The sequence below is a fragment of the Propithecus coquereli genome, unplaced genomic scaffold (genome assembly GCF_000956105.1).
Source record: "Propithecus coquereli isolate 6110/MARCELLA unplaced genomic scaffold, Pcoq_1.0 Scaffold184, whole genome shotgun sequence".
Classification (NCBI taxonomy): Eukaryota; Metazoa; Chordata; class Mammalia; order Primates; family Indriidae; genus Propithecus; species Propithecus coquereli.
In genome coordinates this window covers 41,346-66,575 of record NW_012143190.1, presented here as the reverse complement: position 1 = coordinate 66,575, position 25,230 = coordinate 41,346, and the positions used below count along the sequence as shown (strand labels likewise).

Sequence of the window (25,230 nt, the reverse complement as noted above, 5' to 3'; positions counted from 1 at the left end):
CGATGTTCAGGGTAGCAAGAGAGCATGCGTGTGCTGTCATCATTCCTTGACTCTTCCTGCAGCACTGCCCTGTTGATGCAGGCGTGTGTCCCTCCCCTCCTGGGCCACATCCCGTTCCACACTCGCCTTCACTTACTCTGTTCCGGCCACGCTGGCCATCTGCTCTTCCTGGACCCCGCCAGGGACCTCCTGCTTCGTGCTGGCTGTTTCCTCTGCCCCACCGCTCTTCTTTCAGTTATCCACATGATTCATTCCCTCATCTTTTTTGAGTTTTGTTTGTAAATGTAACCTCCTCCATGAGGCCTAACCTGACCACCCTACTTAAGATTGTAATCTGCACCCTCCCCTCTTCACCCCTGCAGCACCCACATCTCCTGATCTGCTAAGGGAGAACGCCGCTTTCAGACGCTTACCGTCTTTTAACATGCCACAGCTTACTTGTTCGTCATGACTATTGCTTTGATAATCTCCCTCTTCTAGATTGTAAACTCTTGAAGGGCAGCAGTCTCCACTTTGGCTCACCAGTGTCCCCCTCGGTGAATTACTATGCGCAGTGCCTGGCACGTAGGAGGTGCTCAGCAAGTATGTGTCGTGCTGGGATCCAGCCATGACCCTGATATTAATAGCAAATTTGTTAAGTCTTCCTTACGTAGCTTTGAGCCTGTGGACAAGCTCAGAGCTGAGAGAGAAACCCGTAGAGCCTCCGTACAGTGGATTACTCTCTCAGCCTGATTTCACGTCTCTGTCTGCTTCACCAACATAACATGTAAGACTTTGCCAAATGCCTTGGAGGGGTCCGTATAAACCATTCCTGTGGCTTCCACCCAGGACAAGAAACCATTCAAGGCAGTGAGTTTGGGCCTGAGTGACTGCAGCCTGGTTCCTGGCGATCATCTCTCCTTCTCTGTGCCTTACGGGTAAAATCTCAGGCCTCTGGTGAGTTAATACATGTAAATTGCACAGAAATGAGTGTGTCATGCAGTCAGCACCCAATAAGGTGAGCCGATATCTGCGTTATTGTCACCTTTCTGGATAACACTGATTTTTTTCTGTTGGGGGATAGAACTGGTTTACCTGTGTAGCTCCAGAATCAGCATTTCTCTATATTGAACTCCTGGGAGCTATGGAAAATTCGGCATCATCTGAAACCTGTACTGCTCATGGAGCCAGAGACACTCAGAACCAATTGGAAAGGTCTTTTAACCCAGTACCATAATTGATCTTTATAGCCATTATTACCCTTTCATGCCATTGAGGACTGAAATTGATACCATGTAATGAAATGACAATGGTCCCTAAGTTGTTTTTAAATTTCTTATCCCAACTTTTGCTTTCGGCCAAGATGGAATAGAAAGGAATGGATTTACTCTCCCATCTGAAACAGTTTTAAAAAAAAAAACATAGAATGTATGAAACCATGATTTTCAGGATGTTGGACATCAAGCAATGAAGGCCTGTGATCTTTGGGAAATGTGAAACAATGAGGTGAGCCCCACGGTCGCCCTGGCCCGCTGTCTGGGCAGTCTCCAGGCTGCAGCGCAGGGAGGGAGAACTGCAGGAGCAGCAGTTGTCCTGGGTTGCAGAAATGGAGCAGGTTCCACAGAGAAGCTGAGGCAGCTACCCTTCACGAGGCAGAGGACCACAGAAGAAAGAGCTACACAAAGAAAATCCTCAGAAATCTGCAGAGTCCTCCTTAAATGTTCAGCTTAATGGTCAGCACGTGTGTGAACAAGCTACCCAAGGCCGGGAAAAGAACCATCTGGAAGGGTGAGAGGGAACCTTCTCTGGAGCTCACATAGGCATCAGGTAGGGCACATGGAGGGTTTTGCTTCAGTCACATGGAAAAATTAGCCCCACATTAAATGCTGACCTGGTTCTACCTAATAAAGCTCAAAAGCAATATCTAAAAGGATAAAACTGTTTCCAAGTTTAATCAAGTCCTAGAACAAAGCTCAGATATATTTGTAGAAGTACAAAATTATTCAGCGCTCAATAAAATAAAATCACAACGTCTAGCATCAAATAAAAGACTACCAGGCATGCAAAGAAACAGGAAAATATATCCATAATTTGAGGGAAAATTAATCAAAATCAAACTAGAAATGACACTGGTGATAGAATTACCTGTGTCAAGGATATTAAAACAGTAATTATGACCATATGCCAGGTTCAAGAAGGTAGCAGAAGATTAGACATGTGCAGTAGAGATGTGGAAAATGTTAAAAAAGATCCAAAGGGAATTTCTAGGAAGAAAAACTATAATGTCTTAGATGAAAAGTACACTGGATGGGATTGATGGCAAATTAAACATTGTAGATGAGAAGACTGGTGAACTTGAAAATGAAGCAATTAAAACTATCCAAAATGAAACACAGAAGGGGGAAAAGCACACACGTTATCAGTGAGCTGTGGTTGTTGAATCTGGTTTGCTAGTATTTTGTTGAGGAATTTTCTGTCCATGTTCATCGATGATATTGGCCTATGGTTTACTTTTTTTTATTGTGTCTTTGTCTGGTTTTGGCATCAGGGTGATTCAGTCCTCATAGAATGAGTTTTGGAGTATCCCTTCCTCCTCAATTTTTTGGAATAGTTTAAATGGGATTGGTATGAGTTCTTCTTTGAATGCTTGTAATTCAGCAGTGAAGCCATCCGGTCCTGGGCTTATCTTTGATGGGAGACTTTTTAGTACTGTTTCTATCTCCGTACTCGTTATTGGCTTGTTCAGGTTTTGGATTTCTTCCTGCTTTAATCTTGGTGGGTTGCATATGTCTAGGCATTTATCCATTTCTTCTAGGTTTTCCGATTTATTGGTCTATCGTTGCTCATAGCAATCTCTAAAGATCCTTTGGATTTCTGCAGTATCAGTTGTCATGTCTCCTTTTCCATCTCTGATTTGGTTTATTTGGACTTTCTGTTCTTTTTTCTCAGTCTGGCTGAAGGTGTGTCAATTCTGTTTGTATTTTCAAGAAATCAACTTTTCGTTTTGTTGATCTTTTGTTTTTTGGTTTTAATTTCATTTATTTTAGAGACTCTGTCTCTAAAAAAATAAGAATTTTAAAAAAGGGTAAGTAGTAACTACATGGGTAAATATGTATCTTACTCTACTTAAATGTTTTTAAGAGATCATTGATTATTTAAACAAGTGTTTTCTACAAAATAATACGAATGTAGTTGTAGTAGATCTTTATAACCTATTCCCCAGAACTTGTGAATGTTACTTTATGATGACAAGGACTTTGCAGGTAGGGTTCAGTATCTTGACGTGGGGAGATTTTCCTGGATTATCTGGGTGGGCCTAATGTACGCAAAGAAGACTCCTTAATAAGAGGTCCCTGGTGCCAAAAAGATTGGGGACCACTGCCATATAGCCTAAGTGTGTAGTAGGCTAAACCATGTAGGTTTGTGTAAGTACACTCTATGATGTTCATACAGCGATGAAATCACCTAACAGCACATTTCTCAGAAAGTATTTCTGTCATTAAATGATGCATAACTGTATACTATTATAAGATTTTTATGCTGTCTGTAACATGTAATAATAAAACATAAAGTCAGCCTATGATGAGTTAAAAATGTAGTATATCAGGCCGGGCGCGGTGGCTCATGCCTGTAATCCTAGCACTCTGGGAGGCCGAGGCGGGTGGATTGCTCAAGGTCAGGAGTTCGAGACCAGCCTGAGCAAGAGCGAGACCCTGTCTCTACTAAAAAATAGAAAGAAATGATCTGGACAACTAAAAATATATATAGAAAAAATTAGCTGGGCATGGTGGTGCATGCCTGTAGTCCCAGCTACTCGGGAGGCTGAGGCAGGAGGATCGCTTGAGCCCAGGAGTTTGATGTTGCTGTGAGCGAGGCTGATGCCACAGCACTCTAGCCAGGGCAACATAGTGAGACTCTGTCTCAAAAAAAAAAAAGTGTAGTATATCAGCTGTAAAGCAACCAATAAATAACAACAAAGAGTATAGCTATAAGCCAGCAAAGGAAATAAAATGTCATCATATATTATTTATCTCTGTGGCTAAGCACATTAGAAGTAGATTATGTGGGTGAATCACAAAGGCACATTAATCATTTATCCTCCATTCCGCTGAGAAACTGATGTAATCCACATTACGTTAGGGTTTTTGACATGCTCCATTTAGGTGTGGGTCTTCTGAGGCCCATGACCATCCTGTGTCTCCAGGTGGACAGCACCGATTGTCCAGTCTGCACATAAGTAATCCCACCAATGACATCATGATGTCTCAAGACATCTCCTGTTACTTCAGAGGGAACTGCGATGCAAATTCTCAATGATACTCTTCAAGTCAACTTTTGACCCCCTTTAACAGGGGAAAAAAACAAAACCTAGATGCCATAAAAAAGAAAGAAAACTACTCCTGGCCAGGAGTTTTAGGGGAATGAATATTGTAAAGGAATTACAACTCCAAAAATCTAGAGGAATCTCTTCTCCTAAAAACCACATTCATGCATGGGAATGGAGAGTACTGTCTGTATTCCCAAGCCCTGGGCTTCCCCAAAGTCTGTGTTGATGAGAACTGTCAAGCCTCTTGCTGCTCCTATCCCTGTTCAGAGCCCTTGGGGGCAGCTTGGAAAAGCACCTAAACGTGAATGAGGTAACTGTTTTGGGGTGTGTGTGTGTCTATCTGTCTATGACTCTCTTGTCTTAAATTTTCTGGAACACTTAGCCTATTACAGAATAGAAAATAATAATGATATATAATAGAGGTTGGACCCTGCCAAGGGAATAAAACCATAAGACACACCAGTGCTAAAGAGTTGAACATTTTCTGTTTATTTTTCTGGAATATAGAGCATAAAAACAAGAAGAAGAAAAACCGGATAGATAATATTTTGAGAAAAATACCAGCCATGATGCTAGAGGTGGGCAGTTTTCACTTTGCTGCTGCCTCTTCTCAGGAAAAAAAGCTTATCTGCCTAGAGATAAGCCCAGACTATTCCTGGGAGAGGTTGAGGCCTCCCCTTGTCTCAGGAGAGGGAGACTGTGTTTCTCATCAACACACCTTTGTTACTGTTCTAAAGCAGGGCTGCTTTACTGGGGACCTTGGACAGATTTTAGAGAATTTGTGAACTGGGATAGGAAAGACATTACACCCTTATTTTTCTACAACTTCTAATCGAGGTTAGAATTTCCTTCGGTGGAGAATGTTAGCAATAAACCACAGTAGTCTCAGCCGTGCCCACGACTGGTCACTGTAATTAGGAATCACAGGTATTTTCACACCACGTAACTGTTGTGGCTGACATCTCAAAATATCATTTAGATCCCCACTACTTCAACATTACAGTGGTTGTTAGACCCAGGGCCAGATCTTGTGCAGTGTGCTGGCAAACACGTACGTGACCATATTACAAATGTAGAGTCGTTTTTGTATTTTGAAAACTTATTTTCAATTCAGTTGTTTTCTCGGTGACCGTATGAATTATAATTATGCATGGACAAACGTACTCTGCGAAAGGGACTCATAAGGCTCCCCCAGACGCCTTGGAGCACAGAAAGGCCAGGTGCGTGGTGCGGTTTCGAGTGCAAACCTCCCTTCTGACCGGACTTCCCTGTAGGGGGTTCTTCTGGCACTCGTAGTATCTTAAGCTCAATCAAAATTAAAAACCATTTCCTTACTCAAAGGTGTGGGGTAAATAACTTTGGAAAAGCATTGCTACAACTGCTTTGGGAGCAGCCTAGGCTTCTGCTGTTAACCAGATTGTTGTTTTCTCAAACATTTGCATATCAGAGAACCAACAAAAATTAAAAAACAGTCCCTTTTAATGTTTAGGGCCCTTGGGGCCCCCACACCACCACCATCAAATCTTTCATGTCTGTCTGCAGAATGCCGGTATTGTAAGGCTCGAAGCTGTCTATGGAAATATGAGCTACAAAAAAAAAAAATTGGCATCAATAGCTGGCATTTGTTGTAGAAGTTATTGGCAAATACAGCTGTCTCCTCTTTTAGCCAATGGTAATGTGTTGTTTTTAGTTCAATAAAGCATTTCAAGAAAGTCCAAACGTAAAAGTTATAAACACTGGATGGTAAATATTTATTACAAAGGGGAAATGAACTTTATGCAATTTGCCCAATCAGTCTTTTTTATGATTACAAGTTCCTCCTGTCCCCGTTGGCAAAGTCACTGCAAAGCAAAGTCACTGTTTAACACGACTTTCGAGCTATTTCAGTTCAGATATTCTGCCAGGTGACACAGGGTGGGAGGGCCCAATGTGGGCATCGTCCACTCAAAGGAAGAATGTGGCATTGCTGCTGGGGACCGGGACAGAAGGGGAGACAGGACAATGTGCTGGGAGTGATCGCTGCCTCACAAACCCCCACCCCTTTCTCACATGAAGGGGGTATGCATCTGCCCTCCCACCACCACTCCAGGCCTCGAGGGTCTCAGTCAAAAGATGCTATTAATGGCCACCCACCCCTACACCCTACCCACTTCCCGGCAACACCTTCTGCCGTGACTGCTCCAAAGCCTGCGCCTGGCTGCCACTCAGTAGTGCCCGGCAGGGGTGTACACCAGCCCTATGAGTTGCCGTGAGCACAGGTGTGCTCATTTGCAAGGGACTGAGGTATGCACATTATGCCATTTTTTTTTTTTAAAGAACATTCTTGAGCACGGAAGCTGTAAGCTAGTTGTTTCAGGAAGATGAGTGTCTAGAGTAGTCATAGGCATCAGAGAATCTTTGTACTCTTCTCTACCTAACGTTCCCTCCTCTGCTCTTTTCCACTTAACTAACTCTCACTGCCTTTTGGCACAGCAGGGAGGTGCCGGCCACGTCGCACAGTGGTGAAGGAGATGGGCTCTCAGTCAGGCGTCCAGGGGCCTGTCCTGCCTCTACTTCTTGAGCAAGTTGCATAGGCCCTCTCTGCCTCAGTCTTCTAATCTGCAAAATGTAGAAATAAATTCTACTTACACGTTATAGGGTCATCACGAGAGTGAAGTAACAACTGAATTAGAATGCTTGGCGTGTAGCAGGTCAATGCTACACGCTCGGTAAATGTTAACTAGTGTCGTTTCTCCGTCACCTTGTGGCCCGGAGCCGGTGGGAGAGGTGGAGAGTGTGTAGCTGAAGATCACCTTGGCCGGTCCTTCTTTCTCTGCGCTCCCCTCACCTTTCCTCCTGGCACTCCGGGAGCCTGTCACCCCAGGGATTCCTCTCCAGCTTCCAGTATCTCTCTTTCAGCAAACTCCCCGTCCCCAGGCTGGAAAATCTCCTTCTGTTCTCTCCTCAGTCCTATGAAGATTCCCGTGGGCCTCTGGCTGGAGGGAGAAATCCCTGTTGTATCCAGGAAGCTCAGGGTGTCAAAATTCCACCTTGGGACAACAGGGTTCTTTTCTCTGATGTGGGTGGTTTCTAACCTGGTGGGCGGTTAGAGTCCTCCAGAGATTGTTAGAAGTTTTTGTGCCCTACTCCACATTTTCTGTCTTAAAATCTGCAGGAGGGTGGGTTTCAGGCATCTGTCTTCTTATGCAACTTCTCTGGAGGTTCTCACCCTCAGCTTGGTTTGGAAACTGCTGACTTAAATGAAACCTGTCCCTTTAATGCCGGTGGCCGTGGCCAGAGTGGGTGTCTGGCCAGTCCCGGAGCCGGCCCTGCCCCTCTCAGACAGACAGGGCTGTACAGTAGTACGTGGACTTGGACGCCAGGCTGAAAGCTGTCCTGCCTGTCTCAGTCTCAGCTTCCTGCCCGGCATCTGCAGCCTCTCTCCAAAGCTGTTGGACTTTGGCAGCCTGTGGCCCTAATTTTCCAGAAGTGTTTAAAAGTTTACAGTAGACTGCCTTGTCAGAGAGGTCTCCAGACCACGCAAGTTGTGTGTTATCTTGCATTGCTCATCCCCGCTGCCAGCTGAGTGTCCGGGTGCCTGGGTCCTGCCCTCACCCAGCAGCAACCCCAGCCCCGGCCAGGTGATGGTCTCTGCAGCCCTCAGGAACATGGAAGGAGTGACCCAGCCCGGGACTCAGGAAGCCTTCCAGAAGCGGGGCTGGCGTGCCTGCCTGGGGAAGACTTCAAACTGCAGTCGCATTGGTGGAAAATTTGGATTAGTCACTTTTTCATCCAGCCCGTGGCATTTTATTCAATCTCCCTTTTGGCTTGTGTTATCAGCAACACATTTTTGAGGGATTTTACATAACTGTTCCCTTCAGTATCATTTGGAGTTAGAGCTGCTCTCCAAACCTTCTGTGGGAGCCCAGGGAGGAAGAGGCACAGGAACATCAAAACAGCCTTCACAGTCCTGGACGGGGACACTGCCACTTGAAGGCAGGTGGTAGAGGCTCGAATGCACGAACAGTGGTGTCTTTGAGGAGCTCAGACCTTTTTGCATTTTCACAGTACTCCCGGGAAGGAAGCTTGGCGCTGGCTTATTCATCACGCAGCCTCTTGAGGAACTGTGTGGCAAAACGTGCTGGATGTGACTTTCGCCAAACCTTAAACGATGCCAGTGAGGTGACAGATGCTAGAACCAGAGAGCCGTTCTGTCTTCCTTGCTGTCTGCATGGACCGGTGACTTTCTGCTGCAGCTCAGGCACTGCCTCCGGTGGTGGGCGCAGGGGGTGGTCTGAGCACCCTGCCCCTGATTGGCTTGGGCAGCTGCCCCTTCGTTTATTTCCACCCTGTTCCAGTGCACCACATTTCACTGAAGTTCAAGGTCATGCCGTCCAGCAATGTTTGCACATAGAACGTTGCAGATGGAGGAAGCAGCATGCAGCTGAGCACAGGGCGTTGCATTCCACCGCATACAAGAGAGGAGGATGAGCGGTCGGGCCTGGCTGGCATGGAGAATGCAAGATCGCAGGGGGAGCAAGTGAGGAGAGGAAACTGGGGACTGATGGAGAGGCAGTAAAACCAGTGGGTGGGAGTGTGTGTTCTGGGTTCAGGACAGGTTCCGGCTCTGCAGCTTAGAACAGTCACAGAACTCCATCCTTTTCCTCACCTGCACAATGTGAATGGTGAGCGTGTGTCTCACAAGGTTGGTGTCAGTAGGACTGAGGGAATCCCTATGAAGTGCTTATATGATACCTGGGCTTGGTAAATGCTTACAGTCTGTCAGCTTTTGTCTCAGCCCACTGAGGCCTGTCATCGCTTTACTGTTGAGCGTATTCGCTCATGGGTTCATCCATTCACTCAGTGTGTCTTTATTGGGTATATATGTGTGTCTTGGAGTTGGTGAATACTAAGATAGAGTTGCCCCATCCCTTTTTGTTTAGGTTGTATTATTTTTTAACCTGTGAGATAATTTTCACTCCAAAAAGGACTTGCAAAAATAGTATATACCTTTCACCCAACTTCTTGTTGTGTAAACATCTTACATAATCATAGAACCCTTATTAAAACCAGGAAATTAACCCTGGGACACTAGTATTAACCATAGTACATTTGGATTTCACCCGTTTTCCCCTTTATGTCGTTTTTCTGAACCAGAATCCAATCCAGGATCCCATTTTGCCTTTAGTCGTCAGGTCTCCTTGGTTTCCTTCAGTCTGTGACAGTTCCTCTGTCTTCCCTTGTCTGTCATGACCTTGACACTTCTGGAGAGTACTGGCCATTCTGTCTGATGTTTTCTCATGGCTAGATTGAGGTTGTGCATTACGGGGAAGGAAACCACATAGACGATGTGGTTAATTCATCTTATTACTGGGATGTTAACCTTAGTCACATAGCTAAGGAGTCGTCTGAAAGGATTACCCCCTGTAACTTACTGCCTTTGCTTTTGTCATTACTGTTGAATTTACCTTTAGCAGTGCTTCCCACCTCAGCATGGCTTCCTGGGCTGGATAATTCTTTGGGCGCTGTCTGGCACACTGCAGTATGTTTGGCAGCATCCTAGGCCTCTATGCACTGAAGGTCAAGGGCACACCCCTAGTTGTGACAAGTGAAAAATGACTTCAGACCTTTCCAAGTGTCCCTTGGGGCCAAAATCGCCTCCAATTAAGAACCATTGACCTATAGGATGGAAGTGGATAAAAGGTCATTTTTTCACATCTGTAATTTTTTTATTAATAGTTTTCTTTACCTGTAACACAATGTGAAACACAGAAAAGTGCACAAATCATGAGTGTACAGTTATGTGAAATATTTTAAAAGTTAAGTATCTACTTATATCTCATTTTATTAAGAGTTTTAATAAGGAATCATGATTAGATTTTATTAAATGTCTTTTCAGCACCCATGAGGAGACTGAATGATACCTCCCTTTTGAGTTATTAATATGGTAAATTATATCAGCTTATTTTCTAATATTGAACTGTCTTTGAATTCTTGGAGTGAGTAGTTTGGTTATGATCTTCCCTTTGACCCAAGAATTGTATAAAAGAGATTTTTTAAATTTCCAGGTGGTAAGGTTATTTAGTCTCTAGTTTTCTTTTTCAAAATTAATTCCTAGTTTTATTTCATTGTGCTGTAGTTCTATTTTCCAGATTTTATTGAGCTTAATGTTTATGAATATTTTGTGACCATGAAAGGTATATTTGTTTTCAGGGTACAGAGTTCTATTAATGAAATCTATCTTAGTATGGCTTTTTCCAGATTTTCTGTATCTTTATGTACTTTTGTCCATTTCATTTGTCATAGACTGAGAAAGGTAAATTAAACTCTTCGACTATTTATTTTGTTTTTGTTTTCCATTATATTAAGTAAATTTCACTACATGAGATTTAATTCTGAGCTATTTGGTGCGTAGATACGTGTAATTGTAAGTCACCATTGGGGATTGTAAGTTTGGCAGCATACGAAGTCCGTCTTCGTGTCATTTCATGCTTTGGGTTCTGGATTGAGGTTTGGCTGACATGAGGAGTGCAATTCTTCTTTGCTTCTATTTTTGACTTTCTGAATCGCATTGTTTTAAGTATTTCTTGTTATATGGTAAGTAGTCCCCCCCATAGCTACAGTTTCAGTTACCTTCAGTCAACTGTGGTCCAAAAATGGTAAATGTAAATGTCCAGAAATAAACAATTCATAAGTTTTGAACTGTAGATCATTCTGAGCAGCATGATAAAATCTTGCGCCATTTACTTGGTCTCACCTGGGACGTGAATCTTCCCTTTGCCTGTGTATCCACACCGTCTGTACTCCCTGCGCATTAGTTACTTAGTAGCGTTCTCAATGAGATCGACTGTCATGGTATCCCAGTGCTTGTGTTGAACTCTTCTTTATTTTTCTTAATCCTGGCCCCAAGGCACAAGAGTAGTGATGCTGGCAATTCAGATATGCCAAAGAGAAGCTGTAAAATGCTTTCCTTACATGAAAAGGTGAGAAGTCTTGACTTAATAAGGAAAGAAAAATAATCACATGCTGAGGTTGCTAAGATCCACAGTAAGAACAAATCTTCTATGAGTGAAATTATGAAGAAGGAAAAAGAAATTCATGCTGTTTTTGCTATTGCACCTCAAACTGCAAAAGTGATGGCCATGGTGCATGGTAAGTGCTTAGTGAAAATGGAAAAGGCATTACATTTGTGGGTGGAAGACATGATAGAAACATGTTCTGACTGACAGCAATCAGGTTCAGTACTATCTGCGGTTTTGGGCATGCGCTGGGGTTCTTGCAATGTATCCCCTGCAGATAAGAGAGAACTATTGTATAGCATATAATTGAGTTTTGGTTTGTGATCTAATCCAGTGGTCCCCAGGCTTTTTGGTACCAGGGGCTGGTTTCATGGAAGATAATTTTTCCACAGACAGCAGGAGATGGAGGGGAATGGTTTTGGGATGATTCAAGCACATTATATTTATTGTGCAGTCAAACCTCTCTCTGATGATAATCTGTATTTGCAGCTGTTCCCCAGCACTAGCATCACCACCCCAGCTCCACCTGAGATCATCAGGCATTAGATTCTCATAAGGAGTGTGCAACCTGGATCCCTCGCATGCACAGTTTACAGTAGGGTTCATGCTCCTATGAGAATCTAATGCTACCGCTGATCTGACGGGAGGCGGAGCTTACACAGTGATTTGAGAGATGGGGAGCGGCTTTAAATACAGATGAGGCTTTGCTTGCCTGCTGCTCATTTGTTGCTATGCAGCCCGGTTCCTAACAGGCCACAGACCGGCATCAGTCTGTGACCTGGAGGTTGGGGACCACAGATCTAATACAAAAGATTTTTTTATTTTAATAGATGAATTTAGCTCATTTACTGCTATGTTAGATATATTTGGTCCAAATTCTCTCACCTGTTTTATCTTATGCTTTCTGTTTTTATTGCTTCTTTTTTTCCCTCCTCATTATATTTTCTAGATTTTCCTTTTTATATCTCGTTTCTTCTTTAGAAGACTTATATTCTCGTTGCAGTGATTATCCTGTAACTAACTGTATACATTTAATCCTCCATGTTTTTATTCTCTTGATGCTTTAGAGATCTCACCTCGTCTTTGGTATTTTGGAATGTATCAGAAACATTTGTGTTAATGCTCTGCTGCTCCTTAAAAAATCACCACACAAAGCAGTGGCTTAAAACAACACACACTTGTTATCTCTCAGGTTCCGTGAGTGAGGAATGTAGGCATGGCTTAGCTGGGTCTTCTGCTTCATGGTCGTCAACAAGGCTGCAGTCAAGGTGTTGGCCCAAGGTGTGCAGTCTCATACGAAGGCTCAACTGGAGAAAGATTTGCTTCCAAACTCACTTAGCAGCTGTTAGTAGCACTCAGTTCCTTGCAGGTTGTTGGACTGAGATTGCTTTCTTTTAGGAGAGCTTATATTTGTTTCACCGAAAACCATGGACTGCCAGGTAGAAATCCCAACCTTGCTACCAGCCCCAGACTTGTTTTCCACAACTGTAGTGCTGAGACCAGTGCCAGCCCTGAGGGGAACCCACCCTTGTATGCGCTCGTCACTGATTGGTATATGTTTGTATGTATGTATAAATACAGCTGTGTATGTATTTCATATTTGTTTGCTCAGATATTTCTTTTACTTCTGGTGAGCTCAGCAATAGGAATTGTGTTTTTTGCAGTCACTAGCTGTTTTCTACTGGAAGAACAGCCCTGCCTCCCACAGAGTATCTAGTCTGCTGTTCCTGGAAGCAGGTGCAGCAGTCAGGCACCCTTCTCTTTAGGGCACCCTAACTCCATGAGCATGAGGAAGTACATGCATTTCCACCTCCAGGGTCCTCCCTCCCCTCCACTGCCAAATTTTATTATTCTTCTTCGTGGTCAACATTTTTCCTTTAGAAGTTCTTATATCTCAGTTTTTAAAATTTCTCTGTTATATTTTTGTTCTTCCCCAGCTAGAAAAGGTAAAGAAGTTGGTGTATAGAGAGGCAGCTGCCATGCTCCTGCCTCAGCCCACCTTCTTCCCAGGTGGTTCCTCTCTCTGCCTGGTCTGGGTTTCTGTCATTTGCATTCTGTCCTCTGACTCCGGTCCCCGCATTGGTTTCAGTCGATACCTTGATCAGTGCTCGCTGCTAGTCATTTGCTGTGGGTTCGCCAGTCATTTCTTAGTTGACTGAACATCATCCTTTGGTATTTTCTCCAAAAAAGGATTTTACTATTTGTAAGTTCAAAAATGTTTTTCTGTCGCCTAAATGCTTAAGTGGTGTCAGTTGATACACACTTCCTGGGCCACATGTTCATTCCTTCCTTGTGTCCTATCAGCCTCACCCATCGCCCCTGGAGTGATGCAGGTGGGAGACAGACATCTGCATGCAGCCTCGGCTCTTTTCCCACTATCCGGGACTCGATCTCTTTGCTTGGATGCCAGAAGGATTTTTGGCTTTGCCTTTGAAGTCCGGCAACTTTATCAGGACGTGCTGGGTCTGGGTTCATCAGCCTCTGCCATTTTCTCCTGGAACGGGGCTTTGCTTTTCAATCTGAGCCTGAGATCTTCTTTCAGTTCAGGTTAGGGTCTTGAATTTCTATTCAAATACCTTTTCTGTTACATTATTTTAGTCGTCGTCTTCAAGAGTTTTGTGCTTCTGACCCAGCTCGGGCTCCTTGACTTTCACAAACATCTCATTGGAGACGTGGAGAAAATGTAAGAGAAAGCCCCATCCTATGTGCCATCTGGAGCTGTCGTGGGGCTCAGGATGACACGCATCAGAGCACTTTGTCATTTGCAAAGTATGACATGAATGTCAGGTCTGGATCTAGCAGGCATCACAGGGACTACAAGCGTTCATGTAGTCCACTCTGTTTGTCCTGTAGTGAAAATCAATCACAGAACAATCACTTCTTGGTTTGGGCACACAGAGCAGTGCTGGTGGCTGAGCTTAGGGCAGAGGCTATAGTTCTAAAATCTGCTTTGCAGCTCATTGCCCTTTTCTGATATACCATTGTTCTAATATACCTTGTTCTAATGTACTGCTGTTCTAATATACCTTATTCTAATACACCACAGTTTATCCATTCTGCTGTTGACGGGCATTTGGCTTGTTCCAACTTGGAACTAATACAAACAGTGTTGCAATGAACTTTCTTGACAATGTCTTTGGTAAACATATACATACATTTTTTTGTTGTTGTTACATACTTAGGATTGGAATTGCTGGGTATCAGAATAGCTTTAGTAAATACTGCCAAAGAGTTTTCCAAAGCTGTTGAACTGAGTTAAAAATCTCACCAGCAGTTGACAACAGTTCCCATTGTGCCACATTCTTGCCGACGCTTGGTGTTCTCCATCGTTTTTATTCTAGGCACTCGAGTGGGTGTGTAGAGGTTCTAATGGTGCTTTTAATTTGCCTTCCCTGATGACTAAAGAAACCAAGCACCTTTTCATAGGCTTACTAGCCATTTAAATGTCCTCTCTTGTGAAGTGTCTGTTCAAGACTTTTGCCCATTTTTCTACCGGGTCTTTTTCTTAATCTATAAGAGTTCTTTGTTATTTTTAAAAAATATACTCTGGATACAAACACTTTGGTTATATGTATTAAAAATATCTCTCTTATGTATTGCAGATATATCTTCTCTCATTTTCTCATAGGTGTCTTCTGATAAACAAGTTATTTATTTTAATACAGTATAATTCACCAATTTTTTTCTTTAGGGTTATTACTTTTTGTGTTCTGTCTAAGGAATCTTTGCCTAACGTCATTCTCCTTTTCTTTGATGATTAGAAAAGTTTTATGAGAAAGCACTGTCTATAAAATGCATGTTAAACAGCGTACGCCACCTTCTTCCTCTGTCTCTTGATGTGGCAGTTACTTCTCCTAATCCCAAGCACTCCTACCCCATAAATTCACCTCCTGGGTCAGCCTTGTCTCATGAGCATGTGTCTGCACACGGACGCCACGCTTCTGAAGAGCTCTTAGGTCAAAGTGCGTGGAATCAAACATTTAATGAGGCACAGTTGGTCTTTATGGGACCAGCTGGTGCTGCACTGAAGGCTCTCATCTTTTTACCATCCCTTTGAGAGCTGAACAGTAATGGGAACATGTAGACTTTTCTGAACCCAAATGTGCAGTATTCCACTTGAATCATCGACTTCTTTAAGGGCAAAAATCAGCTCTGACATACTTGAAAAATGAGAAAGAGCTGTGGGCTTTTCTTAGCTCTTTTAAAAAGCCCCCTCCAGCTCTGCTTTCCTTCCCTTTCTCTTATTTTTGTCCCTTCAACTTCTAAACATTTTTTTTTAACTTTAGACAGCACAGTTGTGTGTCTGTTCCATGCAGATGTTTGAGATTACTTAGAACAGCAGACCTCTAAACTGAGCCCGGCACGCCATTTGTAAGCCACGCGGTGACAGGGTCCCCGCCACACCCTGGAGGATGATGTCTCCCTGCTCCCACTCGGGCCTTTGGGTTTGGCATCCTGGATCGCTGTGTCTTTAAAAGATCCTTAAGTGCATCTGTTCTCAATTTTCAGACCATGAGGCGAGGATTTGGGTGCAAGTAGTTTATCTGGGAAGTGATCCCGGGAAGCCCTGTGAGGGGACCAGGGAGGAGGAGTCAGGAAAGGTGCACTGATGGGTAGGTGACTGCTGGAGGCAACGGGCCATCCCACCAGGACCTTCCGAGAGATGCATGGAACTTGCCTCAGTGCCATCCCCCCAAGTGGGATGGGGGTTATGCAGCGCCTGTCCCTTTTGGTTGAAGGCGCTGTCTGCACATGAGTCCTCAGGGGAAAGACACTGGCTGTGTCTGCCTCAGTGATTTTGATAAATTGTCTCATTCTGAACACTTTGTTGATGTCCAAATTTCCTATTAATACAACTAGGAGTCTGTGTTTTTAAACACCTCTTCCTGTTTTGGTAGAATTATGTTAACTGTATATTTGTAGAGGTTCCAAAATTCTCTAGGTGAAATACTATAAGAAATTATGCACAGTTCAGCTGAGCTAGAGAGCAAGTGACCATAGGGAGAAGGGAATGTTGCCTCTGTAACCCTGTGTTCATGGGGTCCGAGCACTTCAGGGCCCTTTGATCTCACTTTTGTGCCTTGTAACGGCTGCCCATTCATGCAACCTCAGCTGCAGAGCTGCCTTTTCCAGAAAGCCCTCTCTTACAAGGCTTGATTCTATCCCTTTCCTATGTGCTCTGTGCGGCCCTGGGCATCTGCTTATCCCTCACTCCATTCAGTGGACAGGGTTTGTTTGCTGAGCACTCCTGGGAGGCGGGGGCTGCTGCTCCCGGCTGTGCCCCGCCTCTCATACCTCCTGGGTCCTTGGTAGCTGATGTTGGAACTGCTGTGCTCCATCCTGTGAAACAAGCCCTCCTTAGGAGGAAATGCACAGCATTCTGTTGATCTAAATGAACCAGTTGAAATGATGCACCTATTTTTGGGACATCCAGACCCGTGACACTCCCATTCCCCTATATGGTTCAAATCTCGAATGGTAATTGGGCCACACCTCCGAGCCCAGCTGCGACCTGTGCGTGTGGGCATTCTCCGCAATCACGGTTCCTTCCCTTGTCCTGCAGCATCTGATGTGCGCTGGGCTGTGGTGCCTGGTAGAAGGAGATTCGTCCTGCAAGACCAAGCTGGACCCTCCTCTGGATGGCACCGAGTGTGGGGCAGACAAGGTAACCTCTGGCCGCCCTCTGCCCCCAGCAGGCAGCCCCCCTGTCTCCTGGGTACCCAGCAACTCTCCTGCTGAAAGGCAGTCTGTACTCCGTGCTCAGGGGCCCTCAAAACATCCCTCGGGCACCACATAAGTGCCCACGGAGCCCGCTCCGGACACAGAGGGCTCCTACATCACCTCACTCCTTTTTCTAATAAGATATAAGAGTCATTTACTTTATGTTTTTGACAGATTAACTCCTTTTGTCAGATGAGTGAATTTACTTAAAACTTTCCATCAGTATATTTAAAATGAAAAAAACAACATCACCTGCCATACACAAAAAGCTACCATAAAATCAATTTGATGAGAACAGTGTTATCCAACTCCAGCTAGATGTGAAGAGAGCGAGCCCGATCCCCGTGACATCAGTAAGTGTTAGGAGAGGTGACGGGACCAGCAGCCACAGAGACTCTTTCTGTAGTCTCACCACGGGGATTGAAAGAGAGTCGAAGTTACGTTTCACTCTGATGCTGTGGTTGGGAGCCACAGAATCGCATCTAGTGCCCTAGGGCATGTGCCATGCACTTTGGGAAATTCCATTCGAGAGGATGGGTTTTCTCTTCTCTTCAGAAAGAACCCAGGTTCACCCACGTGGAGCTGGCTGTGTCATCTCTAAGCAACAAACCCAACAAACTCTGAAGTTCAAACCTCAGCACCAAGAAATGCTGCCTTCCAGAAAGAAATGCACTCACGTTAAGCAAAGTTTACAGAAGCTCAGGTCTCTTCATGAGCCATGTGGATTAATCCTTTTCCTGGGAATTTAGAAAATCCTAATGGAGCACATTCTGTGTAGAAATTTAGGGCAAAATCCAAACCTCAGAGGGATATAGGTGTCAGGTTGAGTAAGTAAGGAATGGCACTAAAGTTAGCAAACATGCACAACCTGAAATAGTATACTTTTAGGTAATTTCTGGAAATCGATTTTTGGCAGTGTGGTATTTTTTGGCAAGGAGGGAATCGCAGCCCTGTGGTCTTGAGCGAGCAGCTTTGCTGAGTGCCTGGGGCCCCGGCCCTCCCTGCTGTGTTTCAGTGGTGCCGAGCAGGGGATTGTGTGAGCAAGACGCCCATCCCGGAGCACGTGGACGGAGACTGGAGCCCGTGGGGCGCCTGGAGCATGTGCAGCCGAACGTGTGGGACGGGAGCCCGCTTCCGGCAGAGGAAATGTGACAACCCCCCGTAAGTCCCCCTCGCCCAGGCGTTCCCCAGTGGGCCGTGATTGGGGTTTCCCAGCTGCGGCTATCACTGCCTCCCGCAAAGCCCAGTCTGCCCCCCACTAAAAATCAGAAAGGAAGGGAAATAAAATCGAGCCAAGGTTCAGGGTGCAGGGGCCCTGTGTGTGTGTGCAAATGACATCTCAGCTTAAACAGCTCTTTCTGTGAACACGGATGCAGAAACCGTTCTATGCTGAGCTGGCTCCTTCATGCCTTGCTGGGGCCCTGGTGGAAGCGTTTCCCAAGATAGCTGATGACAGTCCCTCCCACCTGCTTCATGGTTTATGCAGTCGAGGGTCATTCTCAGGCAGCCTGTAGACCTTCAGGAAAGAGAAGCTGACATTCAAATTGGCTGTGAGCTGATCTGGGAGCAGCCTCGTGGTTCATGAGTCACAAAGTATCTGGGTTCAGCTGTCTTGTTCATCCAAATATTTTTCATGGGTCCTCCTAGATCTATTTGACAGAAATAAATGTTTTGGGTTTTTTTTTCCTCTTCAATTTCTTTTTATTGACTCTGAAGACAGCATGACCCTTCTTGTTCACCTTCGTGCAGATTCTCCAGAAAAATGCAGGAATAGATTTTGTGCACAGTTATACCAATGCTTTCACCACAGGTTTCTCCCTTCTCCTCTTGAAGTTTCCTATTTGTTTTGTTTTTTTTAATATTTCTCTTAATGATCTGTTTTATGCCTTGTGTGTCATCAATTGCATCACGTCAGTTTCGAAAACAAACAAGTCGTAAATCATGACTAATGAGAAATGACCACAGTTAGATCCTGTTGATGCATGCTTAGCAGATGCTTCTTGTGTTTGGAAATCCTGATGCCCAGGCTAGACCCCAGACCAGTGAAATCACAGACTGTGTGGGTGGGACCCAGGAATTGGGTGTTTTAAATCCAAACTCTGACTCCAGTGGCCAGCCACCATTGGGAACCTCCAGATTAAAGGAAAACTTGTGCTCACAGTTTAGGCAATGATGGGAACACCATCCTTTCCAGTAATGCTGTAAGAATTGGCATCGAGTATTATGTCTTATTAAAACCTTCCCCTCTAGAACCCTGCAGAGTACTTGGCACATAGTAGGTATTTAATCTGTTAGGAATGACTTCTTAATTAAAAGCATGGGTGGGCAGATGATTAGAAACCCTAGTTAGCTAAATGGTGAGAAATTAATAGAGAGTGGTTTCAGGTTTTACGTTTCTCTGTGTTGAAGTTAATAGTTTGACGTCAAGCCCTGCAAAGAGACCCTTGGGTTTGGATTCATGGAGCTGAGATTTGGGCCTGGCTTTGTTGGTTATTGGTCACATGACCAATAACCAACCCTTCTGTTCTCTGGCCTCAGTTCCCCCCTCAGAGGGAGCTGACTGGATAGAGTGGGAAGAGCCAGACTTCAAAGCCAGGGTAGACAAGTCTTCAAATCCCAGTGCGACTCCTTATAGCAACTGACGGCTGTTACTTACCTCTTCATCTAAAAATTGAAATAATTCATGAGAATGCATAGAAAACCTTGGTCTGTATTCAGTAAGTGGCCCGTCTCGTGGTTTACACTAACAGAAGAGCTGGGATGAGACCGCTTACTCTGCCCTGCCTACCCACAGAGCAATTTGCAGCTCAGAGGAGGGCCACTTAAGTGGAGAGGCTTTGTTAACTGCAGAGAGAAATTTGCAAGGGTTGTGGTTGTCATGAGTGCACCATGTTTGTGATTGGAGCTCATGGCCCTGGCCATAGATAGGTCCCCTTTGGCACATAACATGTTATCCCATGTCATTTACACCTTGTAAATGTCATAGTAGGAGGATAGCAGAACCACTAAATGCCCAAAGGACCCTATATCCCGAGACTGTCAGCATTTAGATTGTTTTAGGTGAGGGCAAGAATAAGGTGTTATCAATGCTAGGTGAATGCAGTAGGCACAACTTCTAAGGGACCCAGTATTGTCTGTTTTCTTGGGATGACACTGGCATGGTCATCCCCCTCATAGCCTAGAGGGGAGGCTCTCCCAAGCTTTGTGGCCTCATGCCTTGGCTGGACCCCATCACTGTCCCCACTATTCCTGGCCTTGCCTACCGTGGGTGCTCTGGGATACCACAGGGGCATTTTGCCACAAGAGGCTGCTAAAGACCCCCAAATTCAGCGAGTTGAGTGAGCATACCCTCTCTGGCCTGGACTGGCCTGCCGTGGGATTCACACATTGGGATTCTCACCCAGGCCATCCAGGTCCGGTGGCACCAGCAGGGAGGCTGTTGTGGAAACCACAGCGTTATTGTAAAAGTCTTTCATTCCTCCTCTTCCTCTGGCTCTCCCCTCTCCCCCGCCATGGTGGTTATGGCTTTTCTCTCTGTTGCTCTTCTTCCCGTGCATTGTCATTGAGCAGCACGGGAATTCGTAGGGCCACCGCACACTGGCAGTGGAGGGTTTGCGGGACTCAGCACATCAGATCGTTACGGGTATTGATGAACCTTCATGTCCAATGTGTCGCCCAGCGACACCCCTTGGGGCAGGGCGACTGTGGAAGTACTAGAGCGGCAGGCAATGCTCTCACTCCCCCCAGCCCGTGCTCCTTCCCCTGATGCTGAGGCCTCCAGTGAACCTTGCCAAGCCCGGACTCTGGACCCTGCCAGGTGTGGGCCTGTAGTGACAAGCAAACAGATAAAATCCCTGCCCACCCTCGAGGGGCGCTGTTGCACCAACTTCTGTGGTTTTCTCCCAGACACTCCAAACCTGGCACTTCTAAACTGTGACCTCCCCTCCCAACCCACTTACCCCTCTCAATAAATAGCACCACGTCCTTGCACTGCTCAAGTCCAGAGCCCGAGTCCGTGTGGCACGCTCTTGTGGCCCTACCTCCTCCACATCTGGCCGTGATAAGAGTGGTGAACACAGCAGGTCCTCACCGTGTGCCGGGTTCCCTTAGGCAGTTATGTAGTATAATAAATCACTGGATGCAGCCCTGTGCAAGAGGTAGTATTTTTATCCCCATTGTACAGAGAAAAGCTAAGTCATGGAGAAATTAGGTAACTTACCCAAGGTCACACAGTGAGACGGTGGCAGGCCAGGTTTGGAACCCAGTTCTGGAAATCAGAGGTCCAAAATCAAGGTGTCAGCAGGTTTGGTTCCTTCCTGAAACTCCGCAGGGGAATATTCCCCCTGCCTCCTGCGGCCTCTGGCGGCTGCCAGCAATCTTCACCCTCTTGGCTCATAGACGCAGCGCTCTAATCTCTGCTGCCGTCTTCACGTGGTCTCTTCCCCGAGCATCTTCTCACCTTTTCTTCTCTTAGAAGACTTGTCATTGGATTTAGGGCCCACCCTAACCCAGGACGATCTCATCTCAACAGCCTTAACCTAGTTACATCTGCCAGGACCCTTTCCAGTTAGACAGGTCAACCCACCCAGCCTCAGAGCCTCCTTGCTGCTCGACCACAGCGTTCCAACCTCAGGACTCCAACCTCAGGACCTTCACGGCGCTCTCTTCCCTCTCCCTCACTCGCCTCCACCCCTCTTTGGGTCTCAGCGTAAGTGTCTTCTCGAGAGTTCTTGTCCCTGACACCCTGCTTAAAGTGGCGTGCTCTCCCCAGCACCTCTCCCTAACGCGGCAGGCGTTGTAACAGTCAGTTATTGCTGTTGTGTGTTTGCTTACCTGTTCCTTCTCTGTCCTCCCCACTGGCCCTAAGGCTCCAGAGGCCTGGGACAGGCCCCACCTGTTTGGATACCGTCCTACCTTCCGTGCCACTCCATAAAATGTGCTGAACGCCTTCCTGGGCATGTGCTTGTCCAAGAAAAGCAATCTCTGCAATTCCAGTGCCCCAAACACATCCCTAATATCATCTTCCTCCTGAAACACAAAGGTTATTGTAGATTATTAGGCCAATAAAGCAGATCCCCAGGCAGGCCTCCTGCCCTTGTGTCACGGATGGCCTCCCAGATGCTATGAACGGCCACGTGAGGCCCGTCCGTCCATCGCCCATGCCTGCCCTGCCCCACCCCAGAGAGGTTGTGCTCGCAGTCAGGGGTGCTCAGCACCGTCTCAAGCACAAGCTTTAGTGTGTAATCCAGCCTCGTCTATCCCGAGTCAGAGAAACGATGTTTTTGCTTCTACGATCCGCACCCTTTGGTAGTCTGTCTGATCTTTCGCAGTGACAGTGTGGCTGTTTCCCATTCTAAACAAAAACAGCATGCTCTTTTTCCCCTTGTAGTTTTCTATAAAGCGTCTCACCTTCATGGATCCAGCCAGGTGAACGGGAAGGCACGGGGCAGGCTTTGGGGGTTGGATGAGCAGCCACCTTGGGTGCTTCCTGGAGAGACGCAGGACGTGGACAGTGTTTTATGAGGTCCCGGCTGCAGTCTCCCGCCTGCTTCTGCACCACGGCCTGATGTGGTGATTGTTACAAAGCACAGCTGACCGAGGCCTGGGGGCCAATCTCTGACCAAAACAACGTCCTCTCCCCGTCTCACTCCTTAAATCACCGGCCTGCTGCCTTGAGATTTTATAGGATGTCCAGACCTCATTGCTGTCTGCGTCTCAGGCTTGGAACGCTCCCACCCCGCCCCCACCCCTTCACTTTATATTCCTGGCTCCGTTCCCGTCTTCTGCAGCTGGCTTATTCACTGTCCAAAAATACTGGCAAGAGAGTCCCCCTCCCCACACTTTTTTTCTAGTCTTGGTCATGACAGCTATTAGAATTTTTATTTTTTGTCGCTGACCTTGAGGCCTTGGGGACCTTCTGTGTTTTCAAACCAGCTTCCTAGGCTCATCTTTTCCTGCCATAGTTTGTGTCGCCGTGGGTGGGAGTTACACCAAACAACTGCAAGGTAGAAAATGCATCTCTAATTCGCATTCCGGTACCTCATCGCGGGCTTGTGTGTGGGGAGGGCTGGGGAGGAGGCCTGGGAGAAAAGCTCAGGGGCAGGCGTGTGAAAAGCCAGCTCCGCCCCAGCACGTGGAGGCCATGCAGGCAAGGGAGGTGCAGAGCCGGGATGTGGCAGGGTCACCCCGTGGCACGGCCCCCCGAGCACCGGGAGGGAGAGGAAAGCAGCTAGCCCGCTGAGACTCAGTGGGAGGACGGGTGGAGTGAGGTTATGTGCCTGTAATTGGTTTTTGCTTCCACAGTGAAACCCCATCTGTGTGCTTTCGCTGTGCCAGCGACCTGGCGTTCATATGGATAGTTTTTAAAAATCCCAAGTCTTCTATACTGAAGCATAAGTTACATGTGTTACTTGGATACCTTTCAGAGGAGGCCTTAAAACTGGGACATCTGCTGCCCTGAGGGTGCGTTAGCAGCCCGGCACTACTCCTGAAACCCTATGGCCTTGCCTCGCCCGCTCCTTGGAGGTTGCGGAGCCTGGGGCAGCCAGCGCAGGGGCCGGAACTGCCGGCTCTCTGCTGAGAGCTCTGGGTCTGCTTGGTAAACTAGTCTGAACTGCTGCTGTCTCTGTGCCTTCTGATCTGTCTTCATTTAATAGAGAAGTGGCATCTTTCTCTTCTAGTCTACCTCGATTCTACCTGTCCATCCGCTCGCAAGGAAAGGGGCAGATCTGCTGCGTGAGCCGGATCCTCTCAGCAAATCTTTGCTGCCTCTCTGCTGTGTTTGGGTCTGCCCAAGGCACCACGGACCCCACCCCAGCAGGAGACCCTCCTTGTCTGCAGGAGGTTGGGCAAGCTTTGGGGTGGAACTTACCTTTCTCTCTGCACTTCCAGTTTCTCACCAAAGCCTCTCTACCTTATTCTTTTCCTTGTTTTTGAACGTATTTATGAAGGTGTAACATACAGAAAAGTGAAGCTTCCTGCACAGCCTTGCTCGTCACGATCAAATGTGTGTCTGGGCACACGTGCAGGTGCGTGTCAGTGCAGTGGGATGGGAGTGTCCGGCTGCTAGTGCATGTGTGTGTGTGTGACCACATGACAGCCACCAGCTTTGCAGACTGGCCATGCCACCTCCACTGCCGTGAGCCATGGTATGGTGTCTGCATCCTCTGCATCCTCACTGACACCCAGGGTTGTCAGTCAGTCCTTCCCCTTTCGACCATTCCGGTGGGTATGTGGCAGTATCTCACTGAGGTTTAGTTTGCATTCCCTTCATCGGTAACGAGGCTGAGCATCTGCGTATGTCTGTACGTGTCATTTGGATATCCTTTTTTGTGAAGCGCCTGTTCAGGTCATTTGGTTTTATATCTGACCTTCCTAAAACTAGAAGCTGTGGATTGATAGTGAAGATTATCTTAAAAACTCATCGCACCCCCAGTGACTGCGTCAGTGTCAGGCTCATGGCAGCTGATGGGCAGCCGGCACCTGCTGGGTCCCGGAGCTCGTGCGCACTGCATCTCCCATCTCCACCTCTCACTCACCAGCGGAGCAGTTACTTACTCAACCGACTGGCGCTTTGGTTTCCTCATCCAAAGGATACCATCGGGACTCCCTTCTGATTGTTGGTGTGGACGTAATGAGGGAACGGTTACACAGGACCAGCAAGGCATAAGCCCTCTTCTGTCCCATGTCCCGAGGTGACCAGTCCTCATTTCAGGATGAGATTTCAACATGCTGCCTCCTCCCTGGAGGCCCTGCAGGGCCCTGGAGCCTGTGTGATGGGGCTGTGCCTTCAGCCCTCCGAGGACAGGCTGAGTGAAGGACAGAGGCCCACCTTTAGCTGTCAGAAAGGCACGCGTCTATGCTATTGTGAATTCCATTACTTTAGCCATGTCAAGCTTGGGTTCTGTCATTTTAATCTTCCTGGATGTATTTTGTTTTTTCCTCATTGCATAGCTCAGAGGGACTCTCAGGGTAAACAAGAGCCCTGGCCACCTGCTCCTCAGACTTTGTGACAGTGGTCTCTCCACCTGCTCTGTGAGGGTTTGGTGTCTCCTGCCTGCGCTCACTGGCCCCAGCACAATGTCTCGTGAAGCCCCTTGTGTCCATATAGCTCAACCTTTGCCCACTCAGCCCAGCACGGGATCCTTGGTAAAGCTGGTCCCCTCCTTCGAGTCTCCCACAGAACTTGTGTCAGGAAGCCATCTG

General features: G+C 46.5%; 1 protein-coding gene across 1 annotated transcript in view; it reads left to right on the top strand.

The window, feature by feature from the left end:
* Positions 1-25,230, top strand: part of LOC105808925 (A disintegrin and metalloproteinase with thrombospondin motifs 17) — a 223,642-nt gene that overhangs the window by 162,951 nt on the left and 35,461 nt on the right. Inside the window, exons 11-12 of the mRNA XM_012642686.1 lie at positions 16,868-16,969; positions 18,041-18,186. Coding sequence (XP_012498140.1) covers positions 16,868-16,969; positions 18,041-18,186 — 248 coding nt within the window. The remainder of the gene's footprint in view (positions 1-16,867; positions 16,970-18,040; positions 18,187-25,230) is intronic.